Consider the following 20,231-nt stretch of genomic DNA (forward strand, 5'->3'; position numbering starts at 1 on the left):
AGAAGGTTGAACTTCTCACAGCTCGAAGGCCCTGTAGTTGTCTAACTCCTTTGAGGAAGGATTCCGTGATGCTACAGCTGGACTCGAGTACGTTCACCGCTAACAGTTCATACACCGCCTGTGACCGGGCAGCAGAAACTTCTGCTATAATCTCTACAACAGCAAAACAGGATTACAGTTCAAAGTCAATAGGAAAAATGTCACTGAAACACATCACTCTCAAACATTCGCGGTAACAACAAGTCCGTATCGTTAAGTAAATACCACATTCCACTTAGCTACATTGCTCCCCAACCTAATTTGAGTTCTCTGCCTATTGAATATCTGCACACACACTAAACGGATACTTCACGTGGAAAACCGGAGTGGTTGAACTTGAAATCCACCGCAATCCACAAATGGGTGCGCACTTTCGCATTCTACGCGGTTGATAACGGGGGACTACTTTCTCCCGACGTCTGAAATATTGTACGAAAACTCCAGGTCCGCCTCAGAAGAAACGCCATTTATACAGCTGACGAAGGCCGTCGGCTGACTGCTGGGTTTGGTGAACTCCAAACAGCTCCACAGAATTATTAAACATTTAGGCGTTCCAGCCAGTCCGAATTAGAAGCAGAATGTTGGCAGTGACCATTTGCTGATCCCATTTGTAGCGCTTCTGCAAGATGATGTATGCTGCTTGGACTTTTTAAAAGTTTTTATGTAATGGAAAACGTTGTTCGTCATGGGGAAATCACTCGACCCTGAGTCGGCCTCATATTCCCGGATCATTTGCCTATTTGGGAACACAGAGTACTTTTTCTACTCCATATTATGTCAAAATCAACACTTGCTTCTTTCATACACTATTTGTTACGTATATGTTTACCAGTTTTGTAGTTCATCACAGTTAATGCAGAATACTTTCTGTATAGTTTACAAGCATTTTGAACAGTTTAGGGCTTCTTGATGTTTATAAACAAAACATTAACAAAAATTGATGCACAGTTATTTTTACAATTCTTCCTCGAATTGTGGTGCTATTTAATCGTATAACACGCATGTGAAGGAGACCAAACTTTTCCAAGTTATGTGTGACATGATGGCTGACATACTAGACCTATCCAGTTCTGCATGTAATGTATATTAACCACAAAAAACATATCTTGTATTTTAATTTTTAGAATAGTGCTAAATAAAAGTATTATTTCTCAATAATTTATCTGCAACCGCAGGAAAGTTTAGCTCTGCTAGGTAGGTATAAAAAAAGTTTGTGAAATGCTTTATAATCTTAAGGACATGTGTGTATCCTGATTCTGAGAAACGCAACTTGCGGAAGATTGCGATTGAAGATATGAGTCACATTTAATTGTGTCTCAGGACATTCCTCAAGGAAAGTCTTTTCTTCATCTTCAACTTTCCTCTTGCCATTCGTTTTAACACTTCTGAAGGGCGAATCTTCCCATAGTCTACCACAGGCAAGCAATTAGTCTTTCATATTAGAGCCACATTTTATGCCCAAATTTCTCAACAGCTATCAGTCCATCATTGAAACATATCACTGCACATAAAAGCATATCTACACCCACAAACACCTGTAGCACTTAGGCAACAAACTTTCAGTAGGACGTAAACAAAAGACTTCACAGCAGCAAAGCTAAACAGGAAGAAATATGGTAACTCACAGATGCCGGAAACAAGCAGTGTTACCAATATACAAATGTCCCGAACTGAGTCGCTGGAAGGAAACATTTTCAGTTTTTTCCGAAATATTGATGGTTCTCTATAACTGAAATAAAGGGGGCGTGGGGCCGTGCACGACCCTAACAATAAAATTTAGTAGGCCTATATAGCGGTCATTTATCATTCTAAAGGCAATAATGTATGTTATGTAATCAGGAGAGACTACAACGTTTAATGATTTTTCTTTTAAATTCTGTTTTTCCGTCATTCTAAAGTATCCTGTTGCCTTAAGAGGTCTAGAGAAAGATCTGTCCATGTTCTGTAGCCTGACGAAAGGATCCTTCCTCCAGAAACTGGCCCTTGTTTTAGGCAACAGCTTCAGGAAGGGCAGACAAGCGCTGTCCGGGAACGATACGTCACGTAGGCAACTTACTCAGCATTGACACATTTTCATTGTACGTTCCGTCGTCTTTTCCGTCAGCGCCACTACGGCTTTCTCCTTCTCACTGTGAGTAAATTTAATGGCGTCGACAGCAGTCCGTCGCGGTTGCACGCGAAGGCGTTTTCCGCGATCACTGCGAGCTAAAGACGAGTTTTAATCTGGAGCTTGGCTGCGTCTAGTCAGTTCCGAGGCGGGGTCTAAGGCTCGCTTTGTTGAATAATAATATCGTCGTGCATCTGATAACAGCGCTGAACCTGCCAGTTCCGTAAACAGGACTCTCACGGGACGCAGGCGGTAAGTGGTTTGGCTTCCGGTCAGGGGTTGCTGGAGCGCATTATTCACTGGTGTGGAGCTTGGCCCGAATTTCAGCGCTACAGCCTCGCTCTGAGCTGTCTATTACTCATCATCAAGCACATTGAAGGGGTTAGGCGCGCTTGGGACGACGGCTGTTGCGTCAGGCCGGTCGAAGACACCCGACCGACTCGTATACTCCTTGACATCGTCGTGACTGTCGTATGAATCACCACGGCACAGCTACTTTGCTTACGAAATGAGACCGCTCACAGCCGGCCGCGGTGGTCTCGCGGTTCTGGCGCTGCAGTCCGGAGCCGCGGGACTGCTACGGTCGCAGGTTCGAATCCTGCCTCGGGCATGGATGTGTGTGATGTCCATAGGTTAGTTAGGTTTAAGTAGTTCTAAGTTCTAGGGGACTTATGACCTAAGATGTTGAGTCCCATAGTGCTCAGAGCCATTTGAACCATTTTTTTAGACCGCTCACAAATAGCACCGTAACTACCCACTCCTGGTGGCTTGCGTGCCTCTACGACACAGATTGCAGAAGGGTAGGTGCGTCCACATCGGTGGGGTACCTGTGGAGAGGCCAGGCAGACACGTGGATTCTGAGAGGGGCGAGAGCCTTCTTAGTAGTTGCAGGGGCAACTGTCTGGATGGCTGACTAATCTAGCCTTCTAACATTAGCCAACATGGCCATGCTTTGTTGGTACTCTGAACGGTTCAAAGCAAGAGGAAACTACAACCGTTATATTGTATGACTTAATGACGATGGCATCGTTTTGCGTAAAATATTTCTGAGGTAAAATAATCCCCCATTCGTATCGCTGGATGGGAGCTAATCAGGGGGATGCTGTCATCAGGACAGACATAACTGCCTTCTACGGGTCGGAGCGCGAGATTTTAGATTCCGCGATCAGGTAGGTAGGCTAGAGAAATTTCAAAACGGCAACGGATAGGTTGAAGTAAGATAAAGTGGGAATGAATGAAGTGCAGTGGCACAAAGAGAGGGACTGCTGGTCAGGTAAGTACAGGTTTATCGGCATAAAATCAAATAGGAGTAATGAACTGAGTTGCTCTAATAATAAATAAGAAAATAGGAAAGTGGAAAATTGGAAATTTGTGGTAAGATCAGAGGTCACTGGTCCCTCAGCTCACACACTACTTAATCTAACGTAAACTAACTTACTCCCATGCCCGAAGTAGGACTCGAACTTCCGACAGGGGCAACCGCGCGAGCCGTCACAAGGCGCCCAAGACAGTGCGGCTACCCTGCGCGTTTGCAGCGTGGGTAAGCTGTTACGAGCAGCATATTGAACGCACCATAGACACGAGTTTATCATCAAATATAAATTTAAAAAGTCTTGTGTTAAGGAAAGTGTGTGGAGTGTGATCTTGTACAGAAGAGAAGCGTGGACGATAAACAGTGCAGAAAAGAAGATAATAGCAGGTTTTTAAATCTGGGGCTACAGAAGAATGTCGAATATTAGATGAGTAGATCGAATAACTAACGATGAGATACTGAATGGAATTGAGAAAAATTCGTTACACAACTTGACTAAAAGAAGGGATCAATTGGTAGGACAGACCTTGAGGCACAAAGGAATCACACATTTGGTAATTGAATGAAGCGCAGAAAAAGAGGGTGGGTAAAATTTGTAAAGGTATACCAAGACATGAATACAGTAAATAGGTTCAAAGGAATTTTGTGAAGCATCCAGAAGACATAGATGGATGCCAGTGTAACTTCCCTATCCTCCATCGGCGGGTAATAAGGAAGTGATTTGAGTTGCAGTTCACCGGCCGGGGTGGCCGAGCGGTTCTAGGCGCTTCAGCCTGGAACTGCCCGACCACTACGGTCGCAGGTTTGAGTCCTGCCTCGGGCATGGATGTGTGTGATGTCCTTAGGTTAGTTAGGTTTAAGTAGTTCTAAGTTCTACGGGACTGATGACTTTAGATAAGTCCCATAGTGCTCAGAGCCATGTGAACCATTTTTTGAGTTGCAATTCTCCGTGACAGAACGGTCACCAGACTGCATTATTGTTGTTTCTTTTTCAGTGTTGATACCAGGACTGCTAGGATACATAAGTGGCGTGAACAGCGTCAGATATTATACTGTGGAGGGCACGGAGATGCCGCATACTCGTGTGAGACAGCTTTATCAGCGCATGACAGAGGGACAGTGGGTTCAAATGACTCTGAGCACTATGGGACTCAACTGCTGTGGTCATCAGTCCCCTAGAACTTAGAACTAATTAAACCTAACCAACCTAAGGACATCACACACATCCATGCCCGAGGCAGGATTCGAACCTGCGACCGTAGCAGCAGCGCGGCTCCGGACTGGAGCGCCTAGAATCGCACGACCACCGCGGCAGGCCCAGGGACAGTGGGCTGATGGACTCCATGGGAATGTGAGGACAGTCATCTTCGTCTTCAAGGTTCTGGTCGACCACGTGTGACCACCAGACGGGAGTATTACCGTATTGTGCACATGAGCCTGCCCGCTGAGAACAAGTAACGGACTCTGCAATATTTTGTGACGCACAGCACCAGTGGTCGGAGACTAAACAGCAACAGTAGCAGCGAATGACCGTTTTTTGCGTAGGCTGCCGTTAACAATACAACACAAACGGCTGCGTTTGGAGTGGTGCCGGGAATCATCGATTGCTGATGAATGGCGTCACAGTGAGTTCAGTGAGGAATCTTTTCCGCACTACACCAAATGACGCTGGTCGGCGAATGTAACAGTGGCTTGCGAAGAGGCCCCATTCTTCGATTGAGTTGGAGAGGCACAGCGGTGTCAGTGCTAGGGGTTAGAGTGTGGGGAAGGACATCCTGCGACCTCATGTGTTACCTCTCATGCGGCATTATCGTAGTGCAATTTGTGAACAGGACGATGGCCGTCCACACATGACACATGTGTCTATGATCTGTAAGCTTGATGTTGAGGAACTCCCGTGGATAGCAAGATCCCCAGATACGCCCCCGACAGAACAAGCGTGACAACCGAGGTGGCGAAGTGGTTAGCACACTGGACTCGCATTCGAGAGGGCGACGGTTCAATCCCGCTTCCAGCCATCCAGATTCCGGTTTTCCGTGATTTCCCTAAATCGTTCCAGGCAATTGCCGGGATGGTTTCTTTGAAAGGGCACAGCCGACTTCCTTCCCCGTCCTTCCGTAATCCGATGAGACCGATGACCTCGCAGTTTGGTCTCTTCCCCCCCCCCCCCAAAAAAAAAACAACCAACCAACCAACCAAGAACAAGTGTGGCACCACCTCGGACGTTAACTCTGTCCCAGTGCAAGTAGACTGTTTATCGGTGCATGCACTCAGATCAGAGGATGTGCGACATCATATTGATAAGTGGGCTATTACTGCCAAGTTCTTTGTAGATTGTACTCGATTTTTTAACCACAGAAATGACATCACCTACCCCCTCAACCTGTACAGTTTCATTTAGATTTCTGCTGCCCTTCTGGATGCTTTGCTTTTTTTGTCAGGCAGTGTAAATTTCCTTAAGATACTTCCAATGATCTCAGCCTTGCGTCTGCTTTTCCAGCTATTCGTAGTGTGTGGTCATTCCTCCTTAAATCGCTCTAGACTGTTACTCTAATCTTACAGTTGTTACTGTTTCCTGCGGTTTATCGCCAGTACCGTTAACGAACAGTAATAGGTCTCTTCATGTGTAATGCGTGAATGTATTTACGTCCAAGGACAACTGCCAGTTCCTGCAACATTTATCGACCTTCCTCAGGTCTTTCTGCATTTCACTTAAGTCATCTGGCGTTGGAACCTATCTACACACATCAACATCGTCTGCAAACAGCCTCATGGAGCTTCCGAAGTTATCCAGTAGTTCATTTATGTAAACTGTATACGGCCACGCCACTGTATCACTTTCGTGGAGGTATTCTTCAAATTACCTTTGCATTTGTCGATTCGTTTGTTAAGAACCACATGTTAATTTCTGTCAGCATAATATTCATTTGAAAAATGTTTATCAAATGCATTTGAACAGTTCTTTCACTGGCGGCAGAAATTAAGTTTTAGTTGTAAACCGGATGACAGGAACAGCTGCTACAGCTTGATGGAGGTTTCTCATAATGCATCAGTAACATCTGGATAGTCTTCACAAATTGCAGTTCTGTATTGTTGCCTTTTCATTTATGTTTCTTTGTTTTGTGGGTATTGCCAATGATAGCGTTCTTAAGAAAACATTTTTTAAGTCCATTATGATCAACTCATGTGTTACCTACTCATAATGCTTACTGTGTAATCACTGAAAATTCTCTGAACAAGTAAACTGTATTTGACATTTTCAGTTTGAAGTGTGCTTAATAGAGAAAAACGAAAAAATAAATGTTACAGTCATTGTATTTTAGATTGTAGTGGATGCCTTTGAGTATTATTAGTAACTACGCTTCAGACCCTAAACCTAGTTACAGAGACGAAAGCCGTACTTCAAAAATGGCTCTGAGCACTATGGGACTTAACATCTGAGGTCATCAGTCCCCTAGAACTTAGAACTACTTAAACCTGACTAACCTACGGACATCACACACATCCATGCCCGAGGCAGGATTCGAACCTGCGACCGTAGCGGCCGCGCGGTTCCAGACTGAAGCGCCTAGAACCGCTCGGCCACACCGGCCGGCGAAAGCCGTACTCCTCACTTCTGAGCTCACTCTAGAAAGACGTCGTATGTGGAAACGTATTCTTCCTGCTGCTAGTATAACATACACATGAGAACATCACAGAATGTTTGGAAACTTTGTTATTTCTAGATACTTCCAGGATAGCACAGAATTATTCCGACAGAATTGTCCTGCTAAATTCACTTGATATTTTGTGACATCGCGTTATCTATGTATGGCTTTCATTCCAGGCAAATCGTTCCACACAAAAACTATAATTAATTTCGTCTTTTACAGTGCAAATTACTTGTGTTAGCGACCACTGATGCATTGCTAGAAAGTCAAATGCTGCAGTTGTTCATTGTATATAATGGTAATGTGTATGCACTGTAAAACAAGGGTTGCCTTAGCTCTTGGTTCTAACTTGGGCAGAGACAAGCTATTTACCTCTTCTGCGACAGAGCTACACTCAGACAGATCGAAAATCAACAAGAACGTAAGAAAACTCCTCCCTTACAAAACGTCTTGCTAGTTACAGTACCCCATAAAATAAGGGTAAACGTATGGGACCACAAGTTTGATAATGCCTGTTCTCTCTGCTTCTGCTAGAATAATTTTCAGCTTTTTTGAATACACAGTTGTGGCACAAAAATTTGTTAAGTGTGTTTCTTGATGAACCTCCTCCAACTACCAATTTCCATAATATGAGGGCGTGCAGAACAATAATGCGCCCGAATTTTGTACGCAAAAACACCTTTTAAATAAAACAAACGTTACAAGCATTCTACATCGTTATTCCTCTGTCTACATATTTATTTCTCAACATAGTCACCCTCGAGACTAACACATTTTACCCAACGAGAGACCAGTTTGCTAATACCGTCACTGTAGAATGTTTGACTTCGTTGACGGAGCCATAACCTCACCTCTGCTTGCACCGCTTCGTCACTGACAAAGTGTAGTCCTGGAAGGTGTTCTTTGAGTTTTACAAATAGATGAAAATCGGCTGGGACCAAGTTGGGGCTGTGCGGAGGATGATCGATGAAGGTCGGATTGTTGCAGATGTATGAACGCTTATCTGTGGTCTGGCGTTGCCATGTTAAAAGAGAGGGTCCTCCATGTGAGGGCGAACTCTTCGAATCCGTGCTTTCAGTTTTCTGAAAGTTTCGCAGTAGTTTGAAGTATTTGTGGTGGTCCTTTATGTTTGAATTCCAAATGCACCACATCTTGGGCATCCCAAAACACTGTGAGAATAACTTTGCCTGCTGATGTCATGGTCTTGAACTGTTTTGGCGTTGGTGACCTTTGTGGCGGAACTCCATCGATGCTCTCTGGTTTTCGGGGTCAAAATGGTGATCATAGCTTTCATCACCTGTTACTTATGTTCTTAAGGAACCCATCACGCTCAAAACGCAAAAGAAATTGTTGACAGATGTCCTATCTCCTCTGTTTTACTTCACGAGTGAACATTCAAAACTCCCAAGGCGTACACTGTTTTCTGTACTGCAGGTCTGCAACGATGGTCTTTGGACGCTCTCCTGGTAGGTTGTGTCTGTTTTATACGACGATTTTCTCTAATGAATTCATCAACCCAATTCCAATGAGTCTCGTCGCTTGCCGTACGCGGTTGTCCACTCCAAGCTCTGTCACACACGTTGAGGTTGGCACTACTGTTTCCTTCATTAGGAGCACGAACAACCCATCGTCGCACATTACTGATGTCATCACCGTGCACAGCTTTCATTATTGTATGGATTTTAATTGGAGGCACGTTTCCTGCGGTTAGAAACTCGATTACAGAACGCTGTTTCTGACGTATCGACATCGTTACGTTACACACAGCCATGTTACACGTTACATTTCGGAGCCCTGTAGCGATAGAGAATTGCAATATGCATCAGTCCAGCGGAAAGTCGACCGATACTGAAAACAGAAGAAAAAGTCAATCGATATTAAAAACAGAAGAAAAAGTCACAGTCATTACTTTTCAGCACACCGCCGTATCCATGGCCAGACGAGTTGTCTGGTGTAGCGATAATAAGTTGTGGACACAAACCTTTCTCGTGAATCAGTCTGTCGACTAGTGAAAACCGTATAAAAACACCTACAGTAGTTCCCCATATTAACTTTTACAACACAGACAGCAAAACATCGCTGGAACTTTATTTCATCATAATTCAGCCAGTTTGCACGAATTATTTATAAATTATGTACAGAGTCCTTCCTCGTGAATCAGTGTAACTATTCGTGAAAACATATCCACTAAGACGCGTCCTACAGCTTTCAAATATTGAAGAACAGACATCTTAAATGTTTAACATCAAAGCTGCTTTTTATTAATAACATCTACTTTAAGAGGTGGGGCATTGTCGTGGAACATGGGCAGCCTTTTGCAACGCTTCGTCTTCGCAGCCTCCCAATCCTTATCGAGAGATTTTGGTATTTTGTTCTTGTTACGGCGTGCCCCTTACGAGTACAATGTAAGTACCACACCATGGCCGTCTCCAAACACACCTAGAAAAACGTTTCCCGACGATAGTTGTGTACTCACCTTTTGCGGCGGTGATGAAGCCACACGTTTCCACTGAATGCTTTGCTCCTCTGCCCCAGAGGCGTATTGATATGTCCAGCACTTCTCAGTAATGATTAGTACGCTAATGACTGGCCCGATACAGGGAACATTTCCGCCGCTGCCGCGGTTCCGCGGGCTTTTTGAATGGCTAGCATTCACGAAATCGTGTGGGTGGCGTGGAAGACGTTTGGCCCATGACTGATTTTCACTCTTTCAACTTTAGTTCTGACTGTGATCCACCAGTCTTCGAGCACCAGGTCTGCCATTTCTTAAGATACTCCAGACTTGTTTGACCGTACTGGAAGCGCCTGTACCACCTAACTACTGTCTTATATGATGATGCACTGTTAGCGTGTAATTTCATCAACTCAGAATGATTTGTTGTAGCATCGTTCCCCATGAAATACAGAAACCGAATTACCGCTCGATACTCCTCTTCAGCAGAGGGCTTTCATTCGGCTCCTGTAGTCTTGGGCTACTGTATTGCGGCGCGGAGACTTCAAGGCCTACCTTGGCTGCAGACATGCTCATCGAAATCAACAAAAATTTAATTGCGTAACTTTATTTTTTCTTTATGATACTTAAAATTTTATGACTAACCGCACATCGTGAACAGTAATTGTTCTAAAGGCTGATCAGTCCTTAACGCAACCGCCTGGCGGGGATTTTTTTCCTCGCCAGCAGGGAGTATATTTCCCCTCCGTTGCGTGTTTGTTAGGTGATGCGGTACGGTGTATTGCATGAAACTGTTTCAAATGAAATGGCAAAATACAAGTATTCTATTCACTAAAGAGTATTGATGTATGATTCATACGTGCATACGAAATCAACACATGCGGTATGGAGATTATTTCAAGAAGAATCGGAGTACGATTCATCGATTGATAAATAAGTTTCGTGAAACGGGAAGTGTTTTTGACAGAAGATATGGACGGCCTCATACGGTACTCACAGAAGAAAGTCAGGATGACATTGGGTATGTTCTGGAAAGGTCTAGAAAATCTTTCGACGTCTTTGTCAGCAAATGGGAATTTCATATGGCGCTGTTCAAACGGTTACAAAGTTACTGAAGTTACAGCCCTTTAAGTAACTGCAGTGCAAGAACTTAAACCAGGTGAGCCTGCAAGAAGTCTGCGGTTTTCTGAATGGGTTTTCAATAAGGTGCATGACAAAGAAATTGACCCTCACCTAACTTTCTTTTTGGACAAACCATGGTCGACCCTACGTGGATACGTTATTCACAAAATGACCGTTATTGGAGTTCTGAAAAGCCTAATGTAATACGCGAGACACCCCTGCGTGATCAAACAATAGGAATGTAGTGAGCTGTTAACGGAGAGAGAATAATAGACGCTATTTTGTCCCAGGAAACAATTAACAGTGAGACATGTGGAATACATTTCGTGGTCTCTTTTGGTAAATTAATTGAGAGAGAACATGCATTCGCGACTTTTCAGCAGAACTCTGCGGCGGCACATACAGCCAACTTCTCACTGCAGGAAATTCGTGACGTCTTATCAAGATAGAGTTATCACTAATAATATATAGCCTCCTAGTTCATCCAGTTTAATACCCTGCGATCGTTATCTCTGAAGGGGGGGGGGGGGGGGGGGGGAACGCTGAAAGAAAAAATTCACACAGTGTACATGAACGTAAAACTTAACATTCGCCAAAAAATTGCTGCCATTTGTCAGAAGGAATGAGCCATTTCCTAATCAAAGAAGGGAGGCAGTAACAGCGCCTCCTTGCTTAATATACGTGAGCAGTTTTCTTTTGAAGTGTTTGCGTTATGTATGTTAGAAATAACTTACGCGACAAACCATACTATAGTTACCGCGGACTTCCTGTCACTTGCGTCGCGAGCACAGCAGCCAGTTGCATTAACGATTGTTCACCCTGTGTAACATTTCATCTACTTTGACGTCAGGAGTCTTCTCTCTGCTAAGAACAACATGCCGTCCTGTGACTTCTGAAATTTTCCCGGCGTATTTCTTCTGCTAATAATTTCCGGGTATGCAGCCGGATCCCGTCGACTTTCTGCCACGATATTTCGGCCCAGGGACGTCCGGCGATCATCAGGTGAGTACACAACTACTGAAGAGCCCAGTTGCAGTCGCGGTATTTATGCCGAATCTCGCGCATGCGAAATGTACTGGCATCCTACAGCGCATGCGTCAGGTGTTGACATGCGCGGCACAGCCGAATTGTACGTGCTGCCCTCAGTGGTGAAAGTAAAAGATCATCTAGTCATTGAGTATCGAATGACGCTGTCGATTCCGCTGTGATTGTATAATTTTAATAACAGGATTCCAATTTTTATCCAGCTGAAAGCCGTTGTCACGATTTATAAGATTATCGGCAAGACGTATTTCCACTGATTCTTCGATTACGGAATCCCAAAATCCGGAAACCGGAGCTAAAATTTTTGTTCCATTGTATTCCATTGAATGTCCCAAAGAAATACAGTGGTCTGCTACTGCCGATTTTGACGGTTGCCGCAGACGGGTGTATCTTTCATGTTCTATGCATCGTTCATGGACAGTTCTTGTCGTCTGGCCAATATATGCAGAGCCACATTCACAGGGAATTTTGCAGACGCCTGCATTCTTCAGTTGTAGATCGTCTTTAATGGATCCAACCAGGGCACGGTTCTTTGCTGGTGGACGGAAGATAACCTTGATTTTATTTTTCTTGAGTAATCTGCCTATTTTTGACGACACATTCCCAGCGTATGGAAGGGACGCAGTTGATTTAAAGTCGTCATCAGCGCCCTCAGTGCGTTGCTTCTTGTTATGACAGTTGCGCATGGCCTTCCTTATTTGGCGTGAAGTGTAGCCATTCTCTTTAAAAACCTTCACCAAGTGTTCTAATTCTTCATGGAGGTTTTCATCATCTGATATTACATGCGCTCGATGTATTAAGGTACTGAGAACACCGGCTGTTTGTGCTGGGTGATGGCAGCTTGACGCCTGGAGATACAGATCTGTGTGAGTCGGTTTCCTGTACACAGAATGTCCTAGTGACCCATCATTTTTACGGCGTACTAGCACGTCCAGAAAAGGTAAAGTGCCATCTTTTTCAATCTCCATCGTGAATTTGATATTCTCATATAATGAGTTTAAGTGATGAAGGAATTTCTCCAGTTCATGTCTGCCATGAGCCCATAAAACAAAAGTATCATCTACGTACCGCCAGAAGACCATAGGCTTTAAAACAGCAGACTCAAGTGCTTTCTCCTCAAAGTCCTCCATGAAGAGATTAGCTACCACAGGGGACAAAGGGTTCCCCATGGCGACGCCGTCTGTTTGTTCAAAGAATTCGTCATTGAATAAAAAGTACGTTGAGGAGAGTATATGTTCAAACAAGGCCGTCATTTCTGCACTGCATAAGCTACCAATAAGATGTAACGATTCCATTAAAGGCACTTTGGTAAAAAGCGAGACCACATCGAAGCTGACTAATAAATCCGAGCTGCTAAGCTTAACTTCTTTCAAGCGACTGACAAAATCCTCGGAATTACGTATATGGTGGCAACACTTACCCACATACGGCTTTAGTAGTGAGGCCAGATATTTTGCTGTAGAATAGGTCGCAGCACCAATATTACTCACTATTAATCGTAGTGGGGCACCATCCTTGTGTATCTTGGGAAGACCATAGAGTCTTGGTGGTACTGCATTGTGTGGTCTCAATCTCTTGATAACTTTTCCACGTAGAGAACAGTCATTCAAAAGGATAGCAGTTTTCCTTGATATTCGGCTTGTTGGGTCCTTTTCAATTCTGCGGTACGTAGAATCATTTATCTGACTATATATCTTCTCGTTGTAGGCTTCTCTTGTCAGAAGAACTGTGGCGTTACCCTTATCCGCAGGCAGTATGACACCTGATGATGGCCGGACGTCTCTGGGCCGAAATATCGTGGCAGAATGTCTACGGGATCCGGCTGAATACCCGGAAATTATTAGAAGAACATGCCGTCCTATTTGCTAGGAGCTCTTCAAACTGAGCTGGTGTGATACAGTGTACACCTGTATTTTGCTCATTAGAAGACCATCTTAAGGATTAACTACCGAAACAAGTGTAGTTGCAGAGTTGTGGGACTATGTCTGTGGGCCGGCCGGGGTGGCCGAGCGGTTCTAGGCGCTTCAGTGTGGAACCGCGCGACCGCTACGGCCGCAGGTTCGAATCCTGCCTCGGGCATGTGATGTCCTTAGATTAGTTAGGTTTAAGTAGTTCTAAGTTCTAGGGGACTGATGAACTCAGATGTTAAGCCCCATAGTGCTCAGAACCATTTGACTGTTTCTGTTTTGTCCACAGGTTTTTTCAAGGCCCGGTACCTGTTCGCCGTGCTAGCAGCGGTGTCGTTCGCCATCATCTATGGGCTGAAGGTGAACCTGAGCGTGTGTATCGTGGCGATGGTCAACCAGACGTACATAATGCAGGGGGTGCAGCACCCCAACGGCTCCGCCACCTCCGGCCATGAGTGCCCGGATGACCCCGACGTTCACGCCTCATCAGAGGTAAGGCATCCAGCACAGTCGCTACGTTAAGTCTTCCTCACACGTGACGTGTTTCTCGTCGTGGAACGCCCCGTACGCGCTCAGAAACGAGCTGGCGCGTCGCACGGAACGCTGCGCAAACAACCAACACGCTTAAAATAGCTATTATCCCCACAATCTAGCTTGAGAGACAGCGCGAGGCCTGCTGGGAGCGGTGAAATAGGCAGAGTCCCCAGCATCCCCTGTAATGTACTGCGTGTGATCAGCCAGTGACAGGCACCAATCATGCAGTTCATTGGACCACGTCCATGGCATCTTCACAAAAGCGAACAAATTCACTCCTGAAAGGAGATTGCTCTTATTTACGCGCAACATCGAATATAGTAGGACACACACTCATAAGCCAAGACATTCTGACCATTGCCCATCGCGACGTTGATGCCCCCTGGTGGTGTTGCGGGCCAGTGAAGCGGTAACGAAAGTATGTAAGCGGAGCAGACACGGACGGGGGATCAGTCCGTTAACGAGTATCTCGAAAACGTCGCTAGGCGCTAAATGGTTGGACATCCACGATTATACACAGAACGTGGATCTGCTCTATAAAGTCCGATAGATGTAGGTCTGTGTCATCTCTGCCGTAAGAGCACAATGCTGGTGCACGCACAAGGTTTCGGAACACTCCGTTTATAGTACATTGTTGAACACGGAACTCCAATGTGGAGCTCCTCAGCAGACCACCACCACGTGTTGACATGTTTACATCTTCAGTTACGATTGCAGTGGACACAGGACATCAGGATTCGGCCGTCGATCAATGGAAACGTGTTGGCTCTTTGGGTGAACCACGTTTTTGCTACGCTAGGTCGATGGTCGTCTCCACAAACGCCGTCATCGAGGTGAACGGCGGCTCGAAACGTGAAGTGCGCCACGGACGCAGGCTAGTTGCCAGCGGTATTTGCTATCGTAGACATTCTGCTGCGCTCGCATGGGACTTGTGGTAGTAGTCGAAAACACGCTGACATCTGCGAACCATCTACATCTCTTCATGATTGGTGTCTTCCCCGCCGGCGATGTCATCTTTCAGCAATATAGTTGTCCGTGCCCCGGAGCCGGAACCCTGCTAACCTCCACAGTACTACCAATATACTATCGGATCCCTGATAGAATCAGTGGTGTATTTCGTTCCAAAGACGAACAAGCAAGCTGTTAAGAAGATGGTCATCATAATGTTTTGGTTCATCAGTCTACTTCTATCACAATAATAAGAAACTCCCATAATCTTTTAAAAAGCATGAAAAAATACTTGCAGAACGAAGGATGTCAAACGGTGACCTCAGAATCTATACGTTTACCCACTATATTGAAGTTGATACATGTCGTCTGCGTCTATCTGTTTGATATTACGAATTCCAAAAGGCTTCAACAGCCGATATCAACTGATATTTAACTGTAACAAATCAAACCAAAAACGATTCTTTCTGATAAATCTTCAGCGGGCATTAAATGCTGACTTAACGACGTTATTGGAAGTACTGGATTTATCCAGCCCCACCAACTAGTGAAAAATACGGATATATTTCTTACAATTTCTAAGCTTATCGCCCGCTGCTTCGCTCGAGTTTGCGTAGTAATTACATCTAAAATAATTTTATTAACATATATTAAATCTATTGAAAAATTAATGTATTAATGAGCCATTTCTTGTGCTATGCTGTTCTGACAAAATTAGTTTGTCGCCGTGACTGTTAAATAGCTTGATTTGGTTTTTTCACGCTAATTAAGGCTTCTGAAGCATGGTCTTTTCCGAATGTGCTTCTGACGAAAAAGTGAGCCTGGTAGCCGGAATCCAAGGTTTTTGTTAATCAAACATTTTGTGTTCTTGTGGTGATATTTCCTTAGGAACATTCGTCACCTAACATATATTTCTTTATATCTAACTCACAAGTGATATACCAATTTTTCATGGATTTAGGTTTTTTTAATAGAACCAAATATTTTCTTAAAAGATTTCATCCGCTGTTCCACAACCTTAGAGGTTGAATTTCTAAAAAGAGAGAATTTTTTTTTCTAACAGAGATGTCAATACAGATTTCCGTAGATTGAGCTTTGAAAAGGCATTCATATTTAATAATTTCATATAACTTTTCATCCCCTATTCCACTTCCTTAGGGGATGAATTTCGAAAAACACTGAAACATGTGATTTTTTTCCAACCGATAAGTCAAATACCAATTTTCATAGATCTGGCTTCAAAATTACCTTAATAGCGACATATTTTCAAAAAATATTTCATCCTCTATTTCACCCCCTTCTTAACCGACGCCTACAGCATAAGATCAACACCCACTGCAAATTTGAAGTTTCTATCCTTTGTAGTTTCGGCTGGGCGATGATGAGTCAGTGAGTCAGGACGTTGCCTTTTATATACAGATATTAAGGGAAAACCCATCACCATGTGTTAAGTACTTTAAAAGATATGTGTCTTCTTTTGATGAGTTGTGCACTGGACTGGGGACGATTTCCCCTGAAGAGAATCTCCCGTCTCAAGGCAGTGCACTCGACTGACCTCTACAGAGATCAGGTGTAACTATTAACTTAGAGATTTCTGTCACTTTGCTGTGGAGCACTATAGTTTAATTCTTTTATCTTGGCGGTTCGCGCATGCCCACCCAGACGCGGGAGATTGCTGCGTTGCCAGTTGTACGCGCCAAGAGAAGCAGCGCCATAGTATAGTTCGCAAACTTCCGTTTAGGGGGGAGCGCGCAGTTTATGAAGTAAAGCCACTACGGCCGCATTAACCCTTTCGCTGCTACAGAGACGTGCTCCCCGCATTCCGCACTGTGCGCGATTTTGTCATCATTGCACTGCTCGCCTGTGCAGACACATGGTGTTTCGACTGCTTTGACACACTTTATCATTCGATTTCACAAAAGCTATTTGGCCCAAAAATTTGATTGTTTCACATCTTCTTGACTGATACCTTCCCCCCATAAATGACTTAATTTTGTTTCGATGTTCAAAGCAGTTATTGTGCAGCATTAGATGTAGTAAACCATTGCACGAAATTTTGAAGAGTTTGCAGAGGTAACAGTCCATAGCGTATACTTTCCTTATGGTCAATTTTAGTTGCCACTAGAAATTTCAAAAAATTACATTCAAACAAATAAAATTCATGAAGTAAGACACTTCGATATTGTTTTTGAATAAAGAAAATATTAAGCACCAAACAAGGTTTCAACTCGGAACCTTTCACTTAGCAGCCATACACTTTAATCATTACGCTAACACAGCTCGTCATTTAATACATTTCTCGGAGGACTTTAAAATATCACGCAAAATACCAACAGGCACTGTTGGTATGACAATGAATTACTCATGTTTCGTTGAAGTGCAATAGGAAATAAACAATTACCACTGTTCTTTATTGTGAAAAAGCCGTTAGTAAGAATGAATTTCCATGCTATCGCCTGAATTATGAGGTTTATTGCTTGTTTGGTTTAATTAATTCATCGAATATGAAGCAATTGGTATAAAGATTGCTTTTTCCAAACTGTCTATAAAAGAAAGTCTGGTATCAAGACATTGCTTTTTGTTCAATTACTTTATGTATTACTGAACGTTTCTAAAACTGAAGACACTCGTCCGTGCTCTGCACTGCAGTCGAGCTCAGGCAACGTCGTTCTCTGTTTATTGGCTAACTGTGTTTTGTGACGTCAGATGCGCAGAACGAACCTAAACTCGGCCGCCGTCATAAATGACGCGCACTTTAGCGTCACTCGCTTCAGTTGTTGCTTGGCAGCCTGACACTAATTGGTTTCCTGATGAAAAAAAAGCTAAATATACCGGTTCTTCCGTAGTATTCCTGAATGTTTTTAAATAAGTTTTTTGAGCTAAATGGAAATTTTGAGTTTTGTTTTTATTGTATGACTCTTTCATTTGAACTGTCCGTTTGCTTAGGTGGGTGGTAACGTGCTCGCCTCCCATGCAAGCAGGCCTTGGTTCGATTCCTGGCCGAGTTGGAGATTTTCTCCACTCGGGGACTGGGTGTTGTGTCTTCATCAGCAAATCGCCCAATGTGGCGTGGAATGTAATGAGACTTGCCCTTGGCGACCGAATTTCCCTGAATAGGGGGTCTCTCGGCCAACGATGCCATACGCTCATTTCATTTGAACTTTTGGTTTGGTAACGACCTGAAACAAGCGAATATCAGTCCGAAATCATACACAGTCTTTCGAATTGTTTCGGTACAGCTAGTGCCCCCAGCCACTAATCCGAGAGTCTTCTCAGAGTGAACGATTGATACTCGTTGTGCCAGAACAGGGGACACACAATAGCGTAAGAGGTCAGGTACAAATGATACCCACTGCTGTAAATTACTTATCACTGAAATGTAACACAGCATCAAAAACTTGCGTCTGTAGCTTTATGACTATTACGCACAGTATCATATAGTCCTATCGTTTGCAGCGAGAAGAATCAACATATTGGCAACTCGAATTCCTTCGATGTCTACCGACTGAGAGTTAGGAAACGAGAAGTCAAAATGTGGGTCCACTGCCCAGCGATTTAGGATACGAACAGCACTGGCGCAAAGACTCACTCATTTAACTATATGAAAGAAAAAACAACAATTTCAAGTCAATATCTGCTGTCGCTTATTTAAAACACAAATTAATTTTCTGGCATATAATATAGCGTAATGTTTGAAATTCGTCGATAATCCTCAGAATTTCTTATAAAAATGTACTCATGTTTAGAAAAAAACAGAAAACTGTGAACGAGTAGAGATAGAACGTTCATATTCACAGGACATATACATTAGTATGTTTTGCAGAAATTAGCATTTGAACCATGTCAGCGCGCGGACTCAAGGACAACATCGCAATCGCGGCGCAACACCACCTGTCGGTCAAATGTGCCTGTGGCTCGCGCTGTCGCTATAAACCGAAGGTAATCGATCGGTGTGACTTCAGCAGACATGCAGGATGCCTCGCAGACATAATACGCCAACCGTACCGTTAAATCAGTGAGTTTAAAAGGTAGCGCGTTATTGGCATAAGAGGATGTCAGGAAATTGCTGCTCGTGTTGGACGAAGTGTTTCGGCAGTGTAATGGATGTGCAGAATGGTTCACGGAAAGTCGTAGAACACGAGGAGATGGGTCAGGTCGCACCATCCAGACCCCCACCCCTCCCGAGAAGATCGATACCTCATCCGACTGGCACTGCAGAACAAATCTGCGATTTCCTCGGCTCTGGCGCAGCAGTGGACAGTGGAACACATCGTACACTATCAGGCGTGAGAAGCGTCGCCGTTTATTACGGCATGGCTTAGTGCGCGTCGTCCACTTCTCCTCTTACCTTTGACGAATATGCAGAAACATGCTGGACGCCAATGGAGTAAGGAACGACGTTACTAGGCACAGGAATGGTATCAGATAGTGTTTTCGAACGAATCCAGGTTCTTTTGTTTGAAAATGATGGCCGCATTTTGGGTTGCCATCACAGTGACTGCGTTCGCACAAGACATGCGCTATGGGTCTTAACAGCTGAGATGGTCAGTCCCTAGAACTTAGAACTACTTAAACCTAACTAACCTAAGGACATCACACACATCCATGCCCAATGCAGGATTCGAACCTGCGACCGTAGCGGTCGAACGGTTCCAGACTGAAGCGCCTAGAACCGCTCGGCCACTCCGGCCGGCTACATGCAGTGCCAACTCAAGGCTGTATGGTGCGGGGTGCTATTGGGTATAACCACAAATCACAGTTGGTGCGTGTCCGGGGCACTGTGGCCAGAATAAGTTACGTGAAAGACATGCTGCGACCCTTAGCCATACCCTTTCGGCACAACACTCGAGACGCCATTTTTCAGCAAGAATTACACGGTCACATGCTGCTGCACGAACATGTGTCTTCTTGGTGTCACAGGGTGTCTGCCTTTTGCCCTGGCGCGCCAGATCACCAGACTTGGCGCCAATCGAAAATTTGTGGGATGTGAAACGATGGGTGCAGCGCTGTGCCCCAGTGCCAACCACCACAGATGAACTTTGGAACCAGGCGAATGCAGCATGGATGGCTATACCGCAGGACGTCACTCGCGCCTTATATGCGTCGATGCCACGAC

The 20,231-nt window shown here is 44.3% G+C and overlaps 1 protein-coding gene across 2 annotated transcripts in view; it reads left to right on the forward strand.

The window, feature by feature from the left end:
* LOC124594694 (sialin) overlaps positions 1–20,231 on the forward strand; it is a 302,311-nt gene that overhangs the window by 62,512 nt on the left and 219,568 nt on the right. For both annotated transcript variants that reach the window (XM_047133061.1, XM_047133060.1), the window contains exon 2: positions 13,923–14,125. In XM_047133061.1, the coding sequence (XP_046989017.1) occupies positions 13,923–14,125 (203 nt within the window). The remainder of the gene's footprint in view (positions 1–13,922; positions 14,126–20,231) is intronic.

Source organism: Schistocerca americana, chromosome 2 (genome assembly GCF_021461395.2).
Source record: "Schistocerca americana isolate TAMUIC-IGC-003095 chromosome 2, iqSchAmer2.1, whole genome shotgun sequence".
Taxonomy (NCBI): Eukaryota; Metazoa; Arthropoda; class Insecta; order Orthoptera; family Acrididae; genus Schistocerca; species Schistocerca americana.